At 36.8% G+C, this 23014-nt stretch overlaps 1 protein-coding gene across 1 annotated transcript in view; it reads left to right on the top strand.

Moving 5' to 3' along the window:
- The window catches only part of ALDH1A2 (aldehyde dehydrogenase 1 family member A2), a 94457-nt gene that overhangs the window by 21758 nt on the left and 49685 nt on the right, over window positions 1-23014 (top strand). The window contains exons 2-4 of the mRNA XM_045530111.1: window positions 13460-13564; window positions 13753-13893; window positions 16861-16990. Of these exons, the coding sequence (XP_045386067.1) occupies window positions 13460-13564; window positions 13753-13893; window positions 16861-16990 (376 nt within the window). The remainder of the gene's footprint in view (window positions 1-13459; window positions 13565-13752; window positions 13894-16860; window positions 16991-23014) is intronic.

The following is a 23014-nucleotide window of genomic DNA, read 5'->3' as shown; positions in this document are numbered from 1 at the left end:
CCCCAGAGAAAAGCAGCCCCTTCTGAATCACCTTCATTCCCAAATGCTTTAGCAAGATACCAGTGGTACTGCATTCTTTTTAGTAAACAACTTCATTGTCTTGGTGGTCACAGTGTCTATCTAAAACTATGTGTGTGATGAAAACTGTCTTAATCTCAATTAAGACAAAAAATATGAAGCATACAATATAAGTGAGATGGCATTCAGTATAGATTGAATGCCATGGGACATGAGATGAAAATTGTTCTAGGATTACAAGAACCTTGACTACAGGAATTCAAAACATACATTGTTTTGCTTTTTGTTGGAAGAAACAATGTATGTTTTGAATTCGTACTTCTTGTGTAATACCAATACATATCAAACATTTATTGAGCATTTATTATTGCTTACTTAGGTGCTGGAAAAACAAAAGTAAAGATGGCATAGTTACATAGAGATTGTTCTTAAGGAGCAAATGGTTTAACAGGAAACATAGGTGAAGTATTTACAGGACAAAGTGATAGATAGGTAGATGTCAGAGGACCAGCAGTTACCTGTGTCTGAAGAGTTTTGGGAAGGCTTTGCCAAGAGGTTTATTTGAACTGAGTTTTGAAAGATGACTAAGATTTTAATGTTTTGACAGGTAAAGAAGGAAGGGAACAGTTCAAATATCCCAACTCATAAAAGTTTATGTCATATTTTAAAAATTGGTGTAGTTTTAGTACAAAATTTGGGAAGGGGTTGGGAGTGCTATGGTCTGAATGTTTGTGTCTTCCCAAAATTTATATGTTGAAATCCTAATACAGCAATCCCCCCTTATCTACAACTTTGCTTTCCACAGTTTCAGTTACTCATAGTCAACTGCTATCCGAAAATGGATGAGTACATTACAATAAGATATTTTGAGAGAGAGAGAAAGAGAGCCCACATTCATGTAACTTTTATTACAGTGTATTGTTACAATTGTTCTATTTTATTGTTAGTTATTATTCTTTTACTGTACCTAATTTATAAATTAAACTTTATGATAGATATATGTGTATAGGAAAAAACATAATATTTGTATTGTATTTGTGGTTTCGGCATCCACTGGGGGTCTTAGAATATATCCACAGCAGATAAGGGAGGACTGCTATACCAAGGTGATGGTATTAGGAGGTGGGAACTTTAGAAGTTGATTAGGTCAAGAGGGCTCCGCCCTCATAATGGGATTAGTGCCCTTATAAAAGAAGGCCTGAGAGAGCTAGCTCATCCATTACGCCATGTGAGGACACAGCGAGAAGGTGCCATCTGTAAACCAGAATATGGGCCCTCACTAGACACTAAATATGTTGGTGCCTTGATCTAGAACTTCCCAGCCTCCAGATTTGTGAGAAATAAATTTTTATTGTTTATAAGCCACCCAGTTTACGGTATTTTGTTATAGCAGCTCAAATAAACTAAGACAGGGAGGAACTTAGATCCACAGATTTAAGTTCTCATGCTCTTCAGTTTATGGCACATATAAGACATTGGTCTATGCAAGATCTCTCTGGTTTCTGCCACAGGTACCCACTCCAATCTATTTTTAGATATGGACATACTATGGATGGTAAATGTGTTATTTTGCCTCTGTGTTTTTATTTATATAAATGCTATTGTTCTGTAGGTGTTAATCTGGCATAGATAGTTGATGAGGAGTGTTTAGAGAAGAGACTGGAGAGATTGGTTGAGACCAGATTATGAAGGAACCTACCCTTTAGGAAGAAATACATTTAATTAATCTTGTAACAGTACAAATGGCTACTTGAAGGTTATGCAGCATGAAGGAAGTTGCACCATGGCATTGCCCTGTTAAAAATACCAGTATGTAGAACTGAGGTTAAGGTAGGTGCCACACCATTTGGATTTTGAATCCCAGCTCTACTAAATTCCTATCCAGGGGCAAGTTCCTTTAAGTCTTTGAGCCTCATCTTCCTCATCTATAAAACAGGAATAATGAGAGTGCCTACTTCAGATGGTGGTTGTGAAGATTAAATGACTTAACACATGTAAAAACCGTCTAGAATAGTGTCTGGACATAGTAAGCACTCATATGTTAACTTTTATTATTATTCTCTTGATTGATTAGGTTTTCAATTCTGACTTTACAGTAAATGTCCTCATTTATTCCTTTCCCGCCTGTGGCCCAACACAAAATAGATCTTTAATTTAAAGTTATGTATTAGCAGAGAAGAGGTAGGGGAGAAAGAATAATGTTGAGAGGAATGGAAAGAGCTCTAAACTTAGCAGTGGGAGACCTAGGTTCAAGTTTTTGCCCTGTGTGAGCAAAAGTTTTTGTCGTGTGAGCTTGGACTTGTAACACAGACCTTAGTTTATTCCTCTGGAAAGAAAAATAATACCTATATCACAGATTTGTTATTCAGATTAAATGAAATAGTGAAAGTTCTCGGTACATGTCGGGCATCTAATAGTGTTAGTTGTATCCTAATTGTTTACTGAATGTGTGTGTGTTATTCATATACTTTGGTTAAAACAAATTCCTCTCCCTAGATTATCCATCTGCAGGTTGTTTTACTATTCATGGTATAGTTGGACTTGCATAGATATGTCCTATTAGTATAACTCTTGAAGAAGCATGCGCTCATCAAACAATCCTGTCTCTTTAACCATGGGTTCAGAGACCCAGTGCTTGCTTTGTTGAAGCCCCAGTTCTTTTCTTCAGAGGGACGTTCTGTCGGCTCTGTCAGGCAGGTGTGGTTGCTTTGGTTGGATTTCTGTGACTCACTTAAATTGCCTCTCTGGCATTTTATAAAATTGAACATAAAATTTACTGTCTTTGGAGCACATTCGTGGTAGATAGTCAATAAATAAATACTTTTGAGTGTTGTTACCACATCGAATTGTTGATAACCCCCACCGCAGTGCTGAACACTCATTTCAAGGGCAGGGACTGATTCTTACGTATATGTTTTATCCTCCAACATCTTGCATGGTGCCTAACATATAGTGGGTGCATAATAACGATTGTGAATAAAGGAAGAATTAATGACTTCAAGGAGGATAGAACAGAGATGCCAGCTGCCTCTCCTTGTATGTGTAACTCTCCTCCCTTTTTCTCTTCTTTTCTTTCTCTTTAGCTCCCCACTCCCAGTAAACAGTGTTGTGAGTCACTTAACTAGCCTTAGCTCACCTTGTTAGAAGACAATATTTCTTTCATTTCCTCTCTTGACAAAAATGAAAGGTGGCATGTCTCTGTTATAAAGAAATGGCCTCAGCAACTTCTGGAAAAACTCTAGTGGTTAATCAGTTACTTTTTATTTAAATGTATATGCTTAATGCTGAATTACATTGTAAAACTCCCAGGCTGATTTATGGCCTCAGTCTGCCTTAATTAACATCGATTCCAGGGGAATAGTAAATGGGAATGGCCTTCACAATTGAGGTTGAACAATGAACTCTCTGGGTGTTGTCCAATTTGTAACATGATTTACATGGAAGCAAGCCCTTCCTTTCCCGGGGTTATCCCTTTTTCATCTGGTGTTTAAGACGGGTTATATATAATCCATAGATAGGAACATTTGCTGTCAAATACTTTTGCTGATTTAGAGCTAGACCACAAAATGGTCACTATTAATAAAGAAGGAGAAAAAAAACCTAATCTGAGACTTTGCAGGGATTCCAGGTTCTTGCTATGTGTCATCGCTTGTCCAGTCTGTGGCGGTTTTATGAAGTGGCCATAATGAAAGTCAGATTAAATGCACAGGATATATACATTTAATCAACAGCCATTGGAGTCTGTGGTGCTGGAAGAGTTATAAGAGCCCAGTGAATGCAAATTTATTGCAAAAGAATTCGAGGAGTGGAGGAATGAATGTCTGCTGAATGGTACTACCTGACACAAGACACCAAAAAACTTTCCAGAGTGAGTGATTTAAGTGTAAGGTTTGGCTTGTAAAGCTGCCAGCTGCTTGGTTTCAAAACTTGAAACATTTCCAAAACATTGGATGAGGCACTTTATATGTGCACTAGAGTAAATACTCTAGTTTTACTGCCAATTTAAATGTGCTCAGTTTACAGTAATGAGCTTGTATAGGCATTACCTTGTTTATAGAAAGTGGAACAGGAAGAAATGAACATTAACCATTACCAGTAGCAATTCCCATTGCCTTCTGCCATAACACTGATGGCAAGTTTAGTTTCTTCCAATTTGGGAATATGTCACAACTGACATTGGTGTGTACTTGGCTTTAATGTCATGTTGCCTCAACAGAGTAACCAAATGCTGTAATTCAACTTGACTCTGTCAAGGCTGCTCTGACCAGTTGGTTGTTTTGTACTATTTTTCCTGAAACAGATGTCAATAGCACAGCTACGGGAATTGTGGGACAGTAGAGTAGGTAGGTACCCTGATTAGTCATAATTGGGTTTGTTTTAGCCAAGTCTGTTTTCTATAAGTGAATCAATTAGGGGAGTCATTCATTTTCTTTTAAAAAATTATTTGGCTGTATTCTGTTACTACACATGAAAGCATTGGCCTTTGTTTCTAGGGATGACTGGCACAGAAACCTCTTTAGCCTTCTTTTACGCCTTGTATCTTATACTGGAGATAAGCCAGATATATTTAGACTTAAAAACATAATTTTCTTGGCCTGGAGAAGAAAGAAAATATATAGGGAGGCCCTAGTAAGCACAATGCCTAGAAAAGAGTAGGTGCTCAGTAAATACTCTTGAAAGAGGTAAGAAAGGAAGGGAAGTAATAAGGGAGAGGATGAGGGTGTTTATCAGAAGAGACCATGGAAACGTATATCTTAAGAGACACATCCTTGTAAGTTCAGCTGTGTTTAGATCTCAAGAGGCAGGAAGAAAAGATGGGGGAGGCCGCATAGGGAAAAACTGAGGTTAACAGACAGAGGCCGATTGGGCAAAGGGACATTGATATCAAGGAAGATAGAGATTAGGATATACATTATAAAAAAGACAAAGTATCTTTTTGAGTTCTCTTGATCTTAAAGTTCTTTTTATGTTTGTCTAGGTGGATCAAAGACTGCCAATTGCCAGGGACTTCTTGTCCTTCTTTCTTTTCTTTCTTTCTTTTTTTTTTTTTTTTTGAGATGGAGTTTTAATCTTTCACCCTGACTAGAGTGCGGTGGTGTCATCTTAGCTCACTGCAACCTCAAACTCCTGGGCTCAAGCGATTCTTCTGCCCCAGCTTCCCGAGTAGCTGGGACTACAGGCACACACCACGATGTTAAGCTAATTTTTCTATTTTTAGTAGAGATGGGGTCTTGCTCTTGCTCAGGCTGGTCTCAAACTCTTGACCTAAAGGGATCCTCCTGCCTCGGCCTCCCAGAGTGCTAGGATTATAGGCGTGAGCCACCGCACCTGGCCTATTTCTGCTTTTCTTTGCATGGCTTTTTAGAACCTTTTGGCCCAAATACTTAAGAGTATTAGGATATTGCTATCCACGGAATACCACACTTCCCCACACCTTCTCCATTGTGTGGGATACTAGCAAAATGCACAAATTGACCAAAATCAAGAGTGTGATACGTCTGCAAACAGCAGAAGTATAATGACGCAAGAATGTGGCTATCAAATTTTGTCACGACCTATCTATGTTTTCTGTCTGGTCTTGCTTTAATGCTTTTTGTAATCATCTTTTCATGGTGAATAAAAGAAAAGAAAGCTAGTTATTCAGTATTGAATAGTTCAAAGTATTAAATACCTAAATTTTGAACTTTCATGGGAGATATGTTCCATCTCTTTCATTTTGCCCTGTCAGTATTCATTTTCCTTATCTTTTAAAAGTCTCCTCTTGCTGTTTTCCTCCAGTGTTTTCCACTACATTTTATCACTGCTCTTCCAAAATATGTGCTTAATTTATAACATATGTAAATGTTTTTTCTCTTCCCATGTCTTCCTTCTTTCTGTGACTCTGTTTGACTGCCTTTATGAGCTTTCTGATTTATTTACTCTCATTCTTTTATGGATTTTTGTGATTTGGGGGCCTTCCTTGCCTCAATACACCCTTACTTGCCTGAGCACAGTCCTATGGTAGAGGCTAGTGGTGAGAATCTAGGGGCACCTCAATCCTTTGAGCTTATGGTAGGGTCAGAGGACTTGTAGAGGGAAGAAGAGAAGCTAAACTTTCATTTATTTCTTCTCAGTCACACTTCTTAAACCCAGGGTATCAGATAATCTTTAGAGAGGAGCTAAAGGCAAAAAGAGGGGCTGATCAGGCTTGCTGGATAATTTTATTAAGGATAGAGTTTCTTCCTCCCACCTTCCCCATTCTCTACCCCAGGTCATACTCCCTCATTATTTCTTGTTTCCCTGAAGTGTTCTTCTAACATGTCAGCCACACTGCTGTCTCCCTTCTCTGAAGTGAACTCCTGCAGTGCTTATCTCTACCATCCATCTTGGCACTAAATCACAAGAGTGTCTTACATTATTTAACTTTCCTGAAAGTAATCTTGTCATTGAAACATTATTGTAAGCTCCAGGACAGCAGAATACATGTTTTCTGTGGATTTTCAGTAGTATCTACAGACAATGCCATGCTTAGAATAGGCCTTTAATAAATATTTTGCAGTTTTTTCTGTGAAATCAAATTTCTACTCAGGTATTCCTTTCCTGCTTAGTTCCAACTCATACCATTTATGTTCTAGCAACCTTTTTCACAGGGGAGGATGTGGGAGGAAGTTTTGCAGGTCCTTTAATCTTACAGAGTGGTTGCATTGCAACTAAAAGCCATAACTATTCTTTAGACATTTCTTTAGACTATTATTTTTAAATTTACCTATTTTAAAAGGTTAATAGTTGCTGCCAAAAGTTGCTGCCCAGGATTTCCATTTTTGGCATTAAAGTGAACTATATGCTCTAAAACAGTGGTGCCCAGCCTTTTTGGCACCAGGGACTGGTCTCATGGAAGACAATTTTTCCACGGATGGAGAGTGGGGATGGTTTCAGGGTGATTCAAGTGCATTGCATTTATCATGCAGTCAAACCTTTCTGCTAATGATAATCTGTATTTGCAGCTGCTCCCCAGCGCTAGCATCACCACCTCAGCTCCACCTCAGATCATCACTCATTAGATTCTCACAAGGAGCGTGCAACCTAGATCTGTCTCATGTGCAGCTTACAGCAGTGTTCACGCTCCTATGAAAATCTAATGCCGTGGCTGATCTGACAGGAGGTGGAGCTGAGGCAGTGATGCCAGTGATGGGAAACGACTGTCAATACAGATTAAGCTTCGCTCACTCGCCTGCTGCTCACCTCCTGCTGTGTAACCTGGTCCACAGCCTGGGGGTCAGGGACCACAGCTCTAAATGGTCCTTCTGTCAGAATGCAGCTAGATCTTGGATGAATATGTATATAAATATGAATATGTATGTATTTATGTACATGTGTGTATAAAAATACATGTATTTAAATCTCTAAAAAAACAAAAACAGAAAAAACACAACAAAATAGGCTCTAAGAGAGAAAGCTTTACTAGTTATAAAGTCATTTCATATTGATAAATAGTTTACCATTTAATAGTTATTATACAAAGTTATATTTAGTAATAAAATATCCTCAAATTTATAAAGGTAAAATGCCCTCACATTTATAAAGGTAAAAAATGATGAAAATAAGGGATACATTGATAAATGCACCACCCAGGTGGGAAATTTCAACATAGCTTTCTCAATTTTTATAGTACAAACATATCAAATGTTAAGATGATCTAAGCAATGCCACAAAATTGATACAATAGACAGATGTAGAAATCTGTATCCAATAATTAGTTTATTTGGGCAAGAAAAAGAAAGAAAATATCCAAGGACAAATAAATTATAAATTAGCATTTACCGCTAGTGATAAGGTGTGTCAAGCTGGAGGATGGGATCAGGGAGAAACACGCAAGCAGCGTCAGTAACTAATAACATTCTAGTGTTTGAATGGTGTGTTCATGGTGTGTTTTAGTATGATGGATCTTAACCCACATTTATGGTACCTATATTCTTTTGTACTATATTAATTACAATGTAATATAAGAAAATTTTGTTGCCCAAATATACTCTTTATTCTTCAGCATGTTTCTGATTTTATCTTGGTGTGGGAGGTATTGTATTTCTAATCTTATCAGGAAAGATGTTAGGCAATGATTCATGTCCTCTCCCAGCAGACATTCCATTCCAGTTAACATTAACTAAATGCCTACCACATCCATTATGTCTTTTAATACCAAAAACAACCCATAAAACGTCCATGGGCAGTTACTTCTTCACAACCACAAGGGAAAGAAAATTAGGTTTGTAAGCTAATCCATCCTATTCTCTTAGAAACCTAGAGTGGACAGGTACCTTCTTCCGTAGGCCATCTGTTTCTTTTGCCTTTAGTTACAGCATCACAGAATTATATAATGTTATAAGTCAATATTTCTGTATTTTACAAATGAAGAAACAGAGCAACAGTCAAGGAACTTAGAGTCAGATATCTCTTCTACTTTTAAGGAGTTCTACAGTAGAAAAGTCCACATTTTTACTTATACCTATTCTGAAATTCAACAAACTGCAAAGCAAAATTTTGTGGTTTCTCATATGGACATTAACAAGCCTTTGAACTGAAATAATTTGTAAATTTTAAAATGACTAATTTTTGGCAGCATTGGGTCATAACTTTTATTTTTTCATTTTCCACAAACTCATATTTAAAGGAACTTTTGTGAAAAGAAAGATGTTGAATCCTCATTTCTTCATTGAACAAATTTGTTTTGGGCATTATTAATATAATATGAAAGGTAGGCACCAAAAGATGACACTAACTTTTAAACTTTTTTTTAACGTTTCATTTTGAAATAATTTCAGATTTACAAAAATAAAGTTGCAAAAATAGTGCAAAGAATTCCCATATGCCCTTTGCCCAGATTCTACACTGTTCTTATATAACCACAGTACAATTGCAAAAACCAGGAAATTAACATTGATACAATATTATTATATAAAGACCCTTTTGAAATTTCAATAATTGTCCCAATAATATCCTTTTTTCTGGTCCAGGATTCAGGCTATGGTTACATGATGCATTTAATTTTTATGTCTCATTAGTGTCTAATTTAGAACAGTTTTTTAGTCTTTCTTTGTCTTTCATGACCTTGACACTTTAAAAAAGTATAGGACAGTTACTTTGTAGCATGTGCCTGATGTTTAATTGGATTTGCCTGATGTTTTTTCATGATTACATTCAGGTTTGCCTTTTGAGTAAGGATACTACAGAAGTGATCTTGTGTCTTTCTCAGTGTATCATATCAGAACACATGATGTCAATTTGTCCTACTATTGGTGATGTCAACTTTGATCACTTGATTAAGGTGGTGTCTGCCAAGTTTCTCCAGTGTTATAAGTTACTATTTTTTCTTTTGTAATTAATATCTTGAGAGGAGATAGAAGATACTTTGAGACTACATGAAAATTCAGTTTTTCATTACACTTTGCCCACTGATTTTTATGACCCATTGATGATTTTTTTCCTGAAGCAGTTATTAACATGGTGTTTGACAAATAATGACTATGTAATTCCATCATTCCTTCACATCTATTAGTTGGAATTCTATTATGAAGAAGAGCAATTTCCTTATCCCCCATTTATTTATATATTCATTGAAAAAAATTTATATCATCATGAACTCTTTGGTGCTTTTTTCATTCTATGGGTAATAATTTATTACTATTATTATTTACTTTGGTGTTTAAATTATCCCAGTATTGTCCATTGGGAGCTCCTTAATGTTGGCTTCTGTGTCCTTTTATTATGTTCCCGTCAATTTTTGAGCATTTACTTGATTTCTGGGACCGCAGTGTCCCAGGTTCATCTTGTGTTTTCGCTGCTACAGCCCTGAAATAAACCATTTCTTTAAGGAGCCCTTGTCAGAGAAGAACATGTAGATAGAATTCAAAACTTTCAAAATTGCCCAAGGAAGCTGAAAACAATCAAATATTTGGGAGGTACTTGTTATTATTATAAGTCTGGGCCTACAAGGATATTAATGTGGTAAAATTAAAAATCTTAACTTTCGGCATACCAGGAAAATAGCCATCACCTTTACCATCTGGTTCCAATGGATCCTTTTATTTTTTAACTTTTAAGCTATTTTATGAATAATTTACAGAAGTAAGAATAAAGAGATGGTAAAAACAGCAAAATAAGAATTTAAACCTAGCAAACCAAATTTTTATTTCATATTTTCCTGGTTTGGGAGGTATATGTAACCTGAAATGGGCAATGCCTTTGAATACAACTAACTACTCACCAATTGTCGTATATGAACCTGGAACATAATCATGTCATAAATACTGATTCCAGATTTTAAATACATCTCTAACAGATTACAGGTTATTACTTCTGATTATTCTTGTATATGCATTATCACAATGTAATATTCTTGAAAATTTCAAAGGCTCATAATTGTGTAGAAAAGAGGATCGCCATCTTTTTCTTCCATAATTATTAATACAAAAATTTTCATTTTAAGTTTTATAAATGTTAATTAGATTGATCAACCCGATGAACTTTTTAAATTTTTATATGTCCTTTCATTCCCCCTTAGATATATACCTTCCTTCAGTATTTGCCCATTTATGAATCATCTCAAGTAAATTTTTCCCCACAAATGTTATCAAGATAAAAGAATTGTCATATGTCCTTTTACCAAAACAGGATGGTCCAGGATCTTATTGCAAAATATTAGTGATCAAGTCCTTCCTGTTGAATGACTAATGGGTTAGAATATCATATTTCTTTTTTGTCTTCATAACTTACACCATTTACTCCTTGATTCTTGAGTTTGAGAAAATTTATCTATCTGAAACACTCATAGCCCAAGATTTTGCTTATAAGGTCATTTTTACCCTTATCAGTGGAGTCTTGAGTGCTTCTGTCTCTGCTTTTATATTCTCACTCATCCAGTAATTGTGAAATGTCTTTCTCCGTTAATTTTCTTCTCTATCTCACTATGGGCAGAAAGCTAAAAATTCTGCATTCTTAACTGTGTTCAATGAAAGATAAAAAGAATATGGCAAAGATGGCATCTCCAGGCTTGTTTTATACCTTATTGAAAGATAATGTATTACTTTGGACAACACAATTAGAAAACTGAAGGATGATGTAATAGTGGTAGCTTATTTATTCATGCCTAAGCAATTCCATGATTTTTTTGTTTCCTTATTTATTATTTTAGTTTTTTAAAGCATAGTTGGAAATAAGTGATGATTAAATAATTCTTAGGATAATAAAACAGCAAAATGTTTTAAGGGATAGGAAATGTAAGATCACTAAGATGCCATAATGTATCTTAGATAAATCCCATAATGCATCTTAGATTTATAAAATGATTAATGGACCTACATGATAATAGTAAGAAGATGAGTTTTAGCCTATTCTCTGATCTTTGGAAAACCTCTAAGAAATGATAAAAGTCATGAAATATCAATCCCTGCAAATAGTTAAAACTCCTACACAAAGAAACTTAAAAAAAAAAAAAAAAAAAAACTTGGATTCTGTGGGCCCTGATGATATTCCCAAGGTTTAGAAGTTTGATTCAGCCGTATAGTGAATCAAAGGAGTAAGGAGCATTGGTAATGCCTCTTCTTTTTTAAATCTGGTGATACCCTAGAAGTGAATTCTTAATGAAACTAACCTCTTAACTTTCTTCTTTTATTACCTTGAGGTCATATTTCTGTGAGAAAATTTGTTAAATGGAATGAAAAGAGAACCAGACCAGGACTCCAAGAACTGTAACTTTAGTTCGTGCTTGGACATTAACTATTACAGTTTTGTTTCTTGGGCTGAGTAATCCTGGAAACCATGTATAGTGGAAAGAGCAGTAGCAGTCTTTGAATTAAAGCCACAGCAGAACCTGCTACTTTGGACTCAACCTCCTTGCCTCTCAATTTTCTCATCTTTGTTAGAGATAAGAAAATTCTCCCTCACAGGGTTGTATTAAATAAACTACTGGAGACTGTAAGACCCTGGAGGGCTGGAACACTCTTAATCATGTTTTCCTTTCCTGTGTCTAGAAGTATCTAAGTATTTGTTGGGTAAATGAATACGTTATGTTAAGTGTGTTTATATATTATATATTATAAACTGTAAAATTTTCTGCAATTACAAGGTCATGTGTTTGTGATCAATACATTTGTATTGAATATGTTACGTTAAGCATGTTTATGTATTGTATATTATAAACTGTAAAATGTTCTACAATTACAAGGCCACTTGTTTGTGATCAGTACATTTGCATTAAGTGCTATACAACTTTAAGGTCTTTTCTTTCCCTTTATCTTAGAAACCCTTAAGGAAAAGAAAGCTCTAGTTTAATCAGTGCCTCCTTTCACATGGGCTCATTGTTTTATCAAATAGGGGGGAAAAGGAAAGCTTCAAGACATTTTCTAGAATTTGGTATTTAAAAGTGTAGATTTTACTTATTAAGCTTTGTCTATGATTATCAAAAAATGGCAGGTAATAACAAATCAATTTATCACTGTGTTTGTCCTAAATTGGCTGATTGGTTCATACATTCAGAAATCTTCATTGTGCTATAAATTTCCTAGCTTAAAACATCTTTGTGTGTTCTTGAAGATTTCATAGTGCAAAAATATTAGTTTGGGGTTCTCTCTTAATGTCAATAACAATTTAAAAAATTTTTTGCCTATGTTTTCCCTTTTACTGTAACTAATTTACTACAAATCTTGTGAGAAATTGACTTGAATAATTTTTTAAATCATTAGTTTCTTTGCCACTTTAATATAATCTCCATTTAATATATAAGGAAACCAAGCTTCTTAAGAAATCTTAGAGAGACCAACCTGAAAGTTATAGACTGTTTGTTAAGCCATAAAGCCTACTCAGCAAGGGGAAAGAAATCTAATTTGGAGTTATACATGCAACTTGTTTTACTCACTAGTTAGTTTCGTCAGAGTCATTGGTTTAGTTCAGGATTTGACTATAAATTAGGCGAATGTTTATTCCAGCACCATCCAGATTTCCTTGGGAAGTCACTTAGGTTTCTGACAGAGAAACTAGGACCTAAGAGGCTTGATGAATATCAGTTTGCTCCACTGTTTAACCCTTATGGATATTGGCTAGAACTTGGACTATCAATAACTATTTTCTTAGCTTTAATTTATGGTCTGTATGTATGTGAGACTTTCTGTCCTTCCATCCTTATTTGTCTTTCTCATTAGTGGACAGGTTCACTAAAGGTAAGAACTATATTTAGTCTTTGGATGACATTGAAGCAAAAACCTTATAGTGGAAATTCCTGAACTGAGAGTGAATCTGGACCGGATACTGTTTAAGATCTCTTGCAACACTTCAAATTCTATGCTTTTATTATGTACCAGCAAGCATACAGAACAAGTATTAAATTTACCACAGTACTTCCATATCACTGGGCCATTGACTGGGTTTGTCATCTGTGTCACAGATCCCATTCTCTTGTCTACTCCCGTAGATCTTTATTAACAACGAGTGGCAGAACTCAGAGAGTGGGAGAGTGTTCCCTGTCTGTAATCCAGCCACAGGAGAACAGGTGTGTGAAGTTCAAGAAGCAGACAAGGTATGTCTTTCTTAGAAATAGATTCCCTGTGAAATAACTTACCTTCGAACGGCAGAGCAGTAAGCATATGCTCTCTAGACACCACCACTTGTGCTAATACATCATTTTTTTTTTTTGTGAGAGCAGATAGTTCTTCCTTTATTTGGAGTGTTTATCTTTCATCATTTGTGCCTTTTGCCCTCTAACAGGCGGATATAGACAAAGCAGTGCAGGCAGCCCGCCTGGCTTTCTCTCTTGGTTCAGTGTGGAGGAGGATGGACGCTTCAGAAAGAGGACGTCTGCTGGATAAGCTTGCGGACTTGGTGGAAAGAGATAGGGCAGTTCTTGCAGTAAGTAACCGAAGAACACATTAAGACTTTATATAAAATTTACCATTTCACTGAAATTTACATCCCTCACTCTCTCTGGAAGTATGCTGTGAAGCAGACCTCAGCAAAAAGCTAAAGAATGTATTATACACATGAGAAATGAGAGATGTTTGAATTTGGGGATCAGGTGGGGAAGTAGAGGGTCAGCTGAGTGCATCTTCTCACAGAATTTTGAAGGAAAAAATCACAGCTTTCTGTGACTGGTAAGGACCTTTCTTTCTTACCTCCCGCCCAAACAAGAGTCACTGTGCTGCTTGCAGAAAACCAATACCAAGTGCTTCTTTTGAGAATCAAATAAGACTGGTTTTTACCTCTCCAGAGTTAACACCTCTTAACTAAAGAGAATCCTTCAGAAGCAGAGGGCATGATGTGGACCATTAATACATATCTGCCCCATCTGTTCTCCCGTTTTCTAGAGCCAATAGAAAGGAAAGACAGCAGGGGACAGCAACTTTCTTTCACTAAAACAATCATTTTTCTCACATAAGGAACTACTTCTATCCTATTGGGTTTTGTTGGTGGTAGTGCTGTTTTTAAAATAGAAGTTAACTTCTTAGAGAATACAAACTTTCAGGAAACTGGAACCATTTAGGACTATATGCACTGTCCACCAGGGATCCCCACCTGGATGACCCACAATTGATCAATTAATATTTAGGACTTCCTTCTTCAGTCAAGATACTCAAGCCATGGGTACTGCATCCTGCCCTCTACTTGGGAAAATGGGTCACTATTGGACTTGCTTTGGGGAGGGAAGCATTAGTTCCCTTCCTCAATGGCCCCCTTTCCATGGCTCTGCCCTCCTGCCTTCCCTTCTGTTCATAGAAAATGATTCCTATATGGGGATTACTTGGGATTCTAGCTCTATAGAACATTTATTTGTCTATAAAAACATTTTCTAATCTGGTACTCCAGGAAATACTGTTCCAATGTGGTATTTATGCATATTGTGAAAAAGTTGTTTTATGGTGAAGTAGCTCCTTATTGGAGATTCACAGAACACTGAGCATTTAAGGCTGTGGAAATCCTACTCAATGTTACTCAGGCTTATTTGAGCCTTAATACTATTTTGCTGGCTAACCCACCAATATCGTGCAAAACTGAGTTCTTTGGAACACCTTGGAGAATGCAGGTCTTTATGTTTTTCTTCACTGGATTATGATTTCCTTGAGAATCAAAACTGGATTTTCTTTCTTTTTTTAATGTAATCCAGCATAGCTCCTGGCACATAAATGGTAAACGAGAGCACATATAGGTAGTCAATTAATATCTGTGTAATTGAATTAAAGATATATAGTAGCTACAGCATTGGATTAACAGTATATAATATAAGATGATATAGCTCAGTTATATTTTCATATAATAAAATTCAAATACCTTTCTTTTTCTGCCATTTGTCTCACTGTGATCAAGTCTCTTTCCCACCACATCTAAATGAGATTCCTACTTTTAAACATTCCCAAACTACAAGGTAAGTGAGTTTTAATAAGGGGTAGGCTCTAGAATAAAAGGGAGCTCCTGACCAGAAAACTGAAGTTAATACCACAGCCAAAATAAACACAATTGAAAATAGACCTGGCAATTCTCAGGTGAATTTGGCTGGTGTCAACATCTCATAGGTACCATTTAGGTCGCCCAGATTCGGGTTATTGACTCTACTTTCATCTATGCTGTGTAGACTTTGGCTTTATGCTAGCTGCATAGATTATGTACTGCCTATCTTAGGAACATATAAATGTTCTAAAAATTAGTGGGAAATAATTTTATTCCATTTAATAAAGGTGAGCCAATATATAGTGGTAAGTAACATGATATTTTAAAATGAATTTCTTCTTGTACACATAGTAAGTAGATAAATTGCATTGTAAGTAATAGTATTTTCATCTCATTGAATGGAGACTGTTTCACTTTTAACTTCTTCAGCAATTTAGTAATTTTCACACGACTATGTGTTATAAAAATATCCTTGTAAAAAAAGTGAAATTATTAGCTCGCTGCACCCTGGGGCGGAGCCAGAGAGCAGAGCAGGTCCTGGCCCACAGTCCGAGCCCTGCCCCTGGGCCTTAAAAAAGAAAAAAAGAAATAAGAAAAAGAAAAAAAAAAGTGAAATTACAAACATATGTTTTTGTTTATTTCATTTATTAAACTTGTAGCACCTGTAATATCTCTCAAGTCAAAATATTCTTTTCTCATTTCACTTTGTTCATTTTTCATTGTTTTTGTTACAGACCTAGCCAGTTTAGGAACATGTCATTAAAATAATAATGTTTACAATGCAAAGCTGTTTAATATTGCTATTTTTATCAAACGGATTAAATATTTCACTCTTAATAGATAATGGTGGTTAACATAAATGTTTACAAAAAAATCAGCCTTTAAGTTGTTAAAGTCTGAGCTTCCCTAGAGGAGATCTTGTTTATTTGGTGGTAATAAATAAACTCCTGTGCACCATGGATATTCCATTTCTCAGCAGGGGGCTTGGCAGCTGTGGAGAACCTTTTATATTCTCATCAGTTGCATAAATAGCCCATGTTCCTGCCCCTCTTTATGGATTCAGATTACTGGCGTAGACTCCAAAAAATCCCCAGTGAGCTCTGATCATTCATATAACAGAGGCTGGTTTGACAAGTAGAACATTTCTTCATTATCAGTTAAAGAAATGTTGTGTTTATATACTTGGACAGTGGTAACTGGAAACACACAAGCACAAGAACATACACATATATAATCCTTGTGGTTTTTACTAGAAACTAAACCAAATTGACAGTACTAGAAATCTTTTTATTTGGGAAATCAGAGTTGACCAGGTATGTATCACCATTCATATTCATTTGTAGTCTCTTGCTTCCTTTTTTCTTCTGTGCTAGAAATTAGTGTATTGCTGGAAAGTTCTGGGGATTTGATTTCTCTCCATTTCTTTTCCTACAGACCATGGAATCCCTAAATGGTGGCAAACCATTCCTCCAAGCATTTTATGTGGATTTGCAGGGCGTCATCAAAACCCTTCGGTACTATGCGGGCTGGGCTGATAAAATTCATGGGATGACCATTCCTGTAGGTATGTGAAATCTGAGTATGTTGAAAAGGGAAATGTGAGGCTTCACAGAAAAACATTTTCACCACCAAACATGAGCAGCAGTCACACGGAATACAGATATGAGCACACTTACAGCAGTTTGAACTGAGCAAAGAACCAAAAACATGTCGCTAAGTCTGACACTGTCTCTATTTCTATATGCAGATAGTCCACATACAAGGGTAGGGGCAAGCCACTTAAATCAGTACATCATTCATCTAAGGAACAGGTATATATTCGTCAGCTGCTAAGTGCTCAGCACTGTGCTAGGTTAGATGCTAGGAGTTTGGAAGGGAGTTGGGCAGGCAGAAATCAAGAAGATTAAGTCTTGGTCCTTGCTGTCCAGAAACATATTACTCTACTCTTTGGAAGGAAATACTCTGAAATGTTAACAGTTGTCTCTGAGTGGTGAGATTGTGGATGATTTTCAATTTCTTTGTTGTATTTTTCTCTATTTTCTATGTTTCCTATAATGACCATGAATTACTTTCATGATCTATAAAAACAATAATAATTATTTTTAAAATAATTTAAAAATTATTAAGATCCTTTTTTAAAATTATTAAGATCCAGGTCAGAAGACAAAACCAGCAACAAAAAAACAAGTAAAGGTGCCTACAGGAGAGTTATAATTAGGTGCTAAGTTGTATGCTTTGTCTGTCAGGGTCGTAGCCCTTTAAAGGAGAGGAAAAATATCTACTAAAGCAGTCAGTGGAGAGGTCTTGTTCTGAGCTTAAATACTAGTGATAGCTAATACCAATTGAGTGCTTTCACAACAACCCGAAGAGGAAGGCACTGTTATAAACATCTTTAGTTTATACAGGTGGAAACTGATGCCTAGAGAAGTTAAATATTAATAGTTATCCTAATTAACACAGCAAATAAGTTTTAGAACTAAAATTTTGACATTAGAGGCTAGGCTCATAATCATTTCACTAGAGGATCCATTTTAGATCTTGGGAGGAAGAGATATCATTATAGGAAAGGGACAGACTGAAAGAGATAATAGCATGTGGAGAATGGTGAGTAGACATAAGGAAAGAAAATGCAAGTTTATTAAGTAGATACCAGATACTGCTAAATAAGTACTATGCCAGGTGCTCTACCTGTGTTCTCTGGACAGCAGTGTGCTTTCCCTGGAGCGTGCATACTAACAAGAGTGGAAAGTAATGCTGGGTACTTTGGAGTGGCCCTGTGGGCCTTCATAGTGAGGCTGAGCAGCATTGATTTACCAGAAAAGGGGGTGGTTTGGCTGATAGTGTGGGTGGCCTGGGCAGTGTTTCCCACACTTTATTGTGCACACAAATCACCTGGGGCATTGTTCAAGTGCAGTTTCTGATGGAATAGGTTTGAGGTGGGGGCCTGAGACGCTGCGCTTCTAATTAGCTTCCAGTTGATATCTGTGTTGCTGGTCCTCTGCATTGAGTAGCAAGGAGAGGATACAGAGAGCAGCACCGAGCTAGGTAGCCATTGTGCTGCCTCATGTGGGCATGGAATGAGAAAGGAAGAAGTAGTCATAGTGAGAGTAGAGAAGAGATAGAACAAAACTTTAAAGGACTATTTGAAAATGACCGCCACAAATGATGACATGTGTAATGTTAGCTTTAGAAAATGGGTTTCAGATTGTAGGTGCTCTTCCCGGCCAAAGATTTCCCTTGTTCAGCAGACTCAGAAGGATAGGAAGGATTGCTCTTGGGGCATGTCAGAATCTTAGTTCAGTTCTGACTCTACGGATATTGCAGAACAACTGTTCTCCAGCATCACTTGCAGGATTTGGGGATGGCCTAAGTGAGGCAGGGAGTCACTATTCGTTATGAGCATACCTGTTGGAGGGCTCAAGACTTAAAACCTTCGTCAAAAACAGGACATGTGTCAGCCTTTTCAGGGTGGCCTCTCCTATTTCAGTACAGAAAGGTAAATTAACAAGATCAAAGACACCAGATTTTTTCCTGACCTCACCTGCCATTTCACTATTAAAACAACAAATACGTTTCAGGCATTTAAATATCTTAGGAATGAGATAAAACAGAAGGCAGTACATATAGGTCTCTATTTGGCCTAACAGTGTCCTGATTTTTTTTTTCACTTCCTCTGGAGGGAAGACCGTGTTTAGATAAAGATTTATTGGAGTCTCTGATGATATTTGATGCTTTAAATATGGAACTTTATCTGGCAATAGAGGTGGTTGGTCCATAAGCCTCACTGTTTTCATCTCATTCTCTTTGGAGATCCTGAGGATGCTGACCTAGGAGTTAGAAATACAGAGCTTAGAAAAGGCTCTCAGAGTAGTCTTTCTCACATTTACTCATTCCTGGTGTTCAGCCAATGAAGGAAAAAAAAGGAGAAATTCTTTTAAACCTAAGTAATTTTTTGTTTCCCCAATTTTTCTGAATGTGCATTTAGAGGCATACTGGGATGAGGGACTCTCCCTGGGGTCAGGTCTGCAGGCAGAGCTCTTAGGAGGCTGGGGTTTGGGTTATCGCTTTCACCATGGTATCCCAAACAGATGAGAGAAGGATGGAGACAGAGGTGAACTTGGCAGCTTTCCTCTCTGTTCTAGTTTTAGATACATTTGGGCTTGCCTAGAGGCTACTGAAAATTCAGCCAACAATGCCTTTGGCTAGTCCAGTGCTTAGTAAATCTAGCTGGACTAAATCAGGAGGATTATAGGGGAAAATCAGGGTAAGGGGGTCATAATTATTCATGTATTTATTCTAGATTTGTTCAATCTATCCATTTATTTGTCATTTATAACTCCATAAGTTAACATCAGCTTGATTTTTTTTTTCTTTGCATGCTTGGCTTTTTTCCATAGTGAAATCTGGAGTAGTCTTTAACCATATGTTATATACGTTTCTCTGCAAAACATCCTAATATTATATTTGGAATTATAAAGGAATGATGTACTATATATTTGCGTAGCACTTGAGCATATAAAATGTTCTTTCACATTCAGTATGTTTGAGACTCTTTGTGTGATTTGTGAGATAGGCTGGATTTAAATAGGTATTACACCCATTTTGCAGGTAAGAAAATAAGATAGTAAAGGTTTAGTGTCTTGAACAAGGTCATGTCAGTAAGTGGCAGGCCTGAGATTCAAACCCAAGTTTCTGCATTTGCCATTGTAAACTCTTTTCCTTATGGAGATTGGTTCAGCAGGGCAGGAATGTGAAGAGGCCAGTTGCTCTGGTGAAATCTTCAACCTTTTGAAGATTTTTAGATTAATATACAATTGATTCTCATTATTAATGGTAGTTATGTTCTATAAAGTTATCATGGACACTGAAATAGCAAATACTGAACTATTGCTCCTAGGTGAAATACAGGGTTAGGTTCCTGCAAGCTCTTGGTCACAACATTTTTGTCCAGTGATCAAAATAAGATCTAGTTTTATGTATGTTTCTGTTGAAAGACGTTTTGTTTAATATATATATATTATGGATTTATGAACATTGAACTCGTGGCCAACCAGCCAACCGCATTACAATTCATGCCTGGACAAAGCTTGTCCAACACATGTATTTTCTCCATAAGGCACATCACAGCCTTCTTGCACTTAGGAACACTAGACAGCACTTCGGCCCTATGCTTAGGGGCCATTGTAAACAGAGAAATCATGAATAAAAGGCACAGAAATGTGAAAAATGTGGCACTACACAGACCCCAAAAAGGACAATTTTTTTACAGTATTAGAGCTGAACCAGGAAGGCAGAGTGTCACCTCGTTCAATCTCAGCTGAGAATGTGTTCCTTGGGCAACTCAAATTTTTTTCTGCTCTGGATGCATACACCTGTAAATGACTGTGAAAGTGACATCAGTACTGATTTGGGGGTTACAAATAAATTTTAACAATTAGCAAAGTTCTCAAATACAGAATCCATGAATAATAAAGATATACTGTGTCTAGAGTCTAGTTTTCTCAAGATGGCATTTATGAATCTTAAATGTTCTGTAACACTTAAGATTGTGGATCTCCCTGCCTAGATCATAACCATATGGGTGAAGGAGGCTTTTGTAGTGAGTGTCAGGGATGAAAAGCACATAGTTTTGTCTGGTTACCCATAAAAAAGAATCTGCAAGTTTTTTTTTTAATCTGAAAATATAAGACTACTTTGCTTTACTATTAATACATTGAATCACATTTCATGTTTATTCAGCTTAGCATCTCTGACACTAAAGGATAAGAACCAAAAATAGTGGGAGGAATCATGCTGTTGTCTCTGGACTCCTTCCCACTTAGGAAGGCTGAGGAAGGTACCATGCAATGGGAAGGGCTCTGCTTTTACCTCCTCCTCTAGACATCAGTTTCAGCTCCTCATTCCACTCGTTTCTTCATACATTAATTAATTCAACAGAATTTTTTGAGCACCTGCTATATTTCAGGTCCTATGTTAGGCACTGGGGCTATAAAGGCAAATAACTAGGATATTCATAGAATAATAAAGAAAACAAACAAGTAGGCAGGAAACTATAATACAGTGTGGCCTATTCAGATATGGAAGTATGAAGTTTGATGAGACTCCACAGGAGAGACATGTACCCAGTATTAAGGCTTCCTTGGAGAAGCAGGTGGGATGTGCAAGGTGATCCCTGAAGGACAAGTAAGTGAAGATGGAGATAGGACACCCCAAGCATGGTAAGAGCCTGTGAAACATACGGAGGGAGGAGAGTACAGTGTGTTAGTGGATCTGAAAGTACAGCCAGATGGAGAAGACAATGGGGCTCTGAGCCTGGGACAGCCATGCTACAAGTTTTATTCCACAGTCAACAGCGAGTCACTGAATTATTATATTTTAAACAGATGAGTGCCTTGATCAAAATTGTATTTTAGAAAGAGCACTTTGATTATAAATGGGTAATCATTTGGAGAGAGCACATATCTGCTTTATCTCTCTCCCTGAAGGATAGCCTCCCACTAGAATATTTCAGAAAAGGATAAAAAGATTATCTCATGACCACTTTTGAGCCGTGAACTAGACAACTGTTTCTTCCTTTGAATTGGGAATTTCTCTCCCACTCTTCATTCCACCCCGCTCAAGGGCCACAACTGGATATTACTGCAGAACTACGCAACACCACTTTGATTCACAAGGGTCTTGATATTGCTTCCTTTATGACACCATCCATTCTGTCCTGCCATTCTCTCCGACCATAAATCCCATGCTCTGACCCTCCTACTATGGCAGCTCCTAATTATTATGATAAATAATAATCATTACTATGATTCATTGAACACTTTCTTTGTACCTGTTATATTATCTCTAATCTCTAATAGGAGCTCTGAAGAAAAGTATTATTTTCCCCATTTTGATATTTTTAACCTTTATCGTAATCCTCTGTTCCTCTCACATCCACAACCTCCTTGTGATGAAGGAAGGATCAAAGCTTGTTTTCAGTGTACTGAGGGAAAAATGGAAGTTAACTGATTTGTATTACCTTAGATTTTTCTCTATGATAGTATTGATTTTATTGATTCTGTGGTATGTAAGCAGAGAAAATGTAGTCCATGCTTTAAGCTGAATTCTGACATAAAAATGGCTTTGCGATGTATTAGTATGTAGAACAGGTTAAAGACTACCCAAGTCATGTGTAATTAGTTATCCTGCTTCACCATCTCCAGTTTTACCTGTTAAACTAAGAATATGCTACAAATACACTCAGATCCTAAGGTTTTGCCTTGTGTCAGCTTGGTCTGCTTTAGTGTCATCAGCAGCCAATGTGCAGGGTAAAATCCGAAACCTTGTGTTCTCACTTCTCAAAATCTGAGATCTCATCAGAATGACAGTGAGGGGTTATTTGCTCTGCCCATCTAAGAAGACCCAGAGGTAGTTAATGGGACTTGAGTTGGTGGTGACAGGAGGTTGTGAAGTCATATTCACAAGGAACCTCTTTAAGAGGTTGAGGCTGAGAAGGCCTTCAGGGCTTCCTAAGGCCTATCTCCTCATTTCACAAAGAAACCAAGGTCTAGAGAAGTAAATTAACTTTTTTTCAAGATCATGTAGTGGT

The sequence above is a fragment of the Lemur catta genome, chromosome 1 (assembly GCF_020740605.2).
Source record: "Lemur catta isolate mLemCat1 chromosome 1, mLemCat1.pri, whole genome shotgun sequence".
NCBI lineage: Eukaryota > Metazoa > Chordata > Mammalia > Primates > Lemuridae > Lemur > Lemur catta.
Note: the sequence above shows the minus strand (reverse complement) of the source record. Positions and strands in the feature narration are given on the sequence as shown.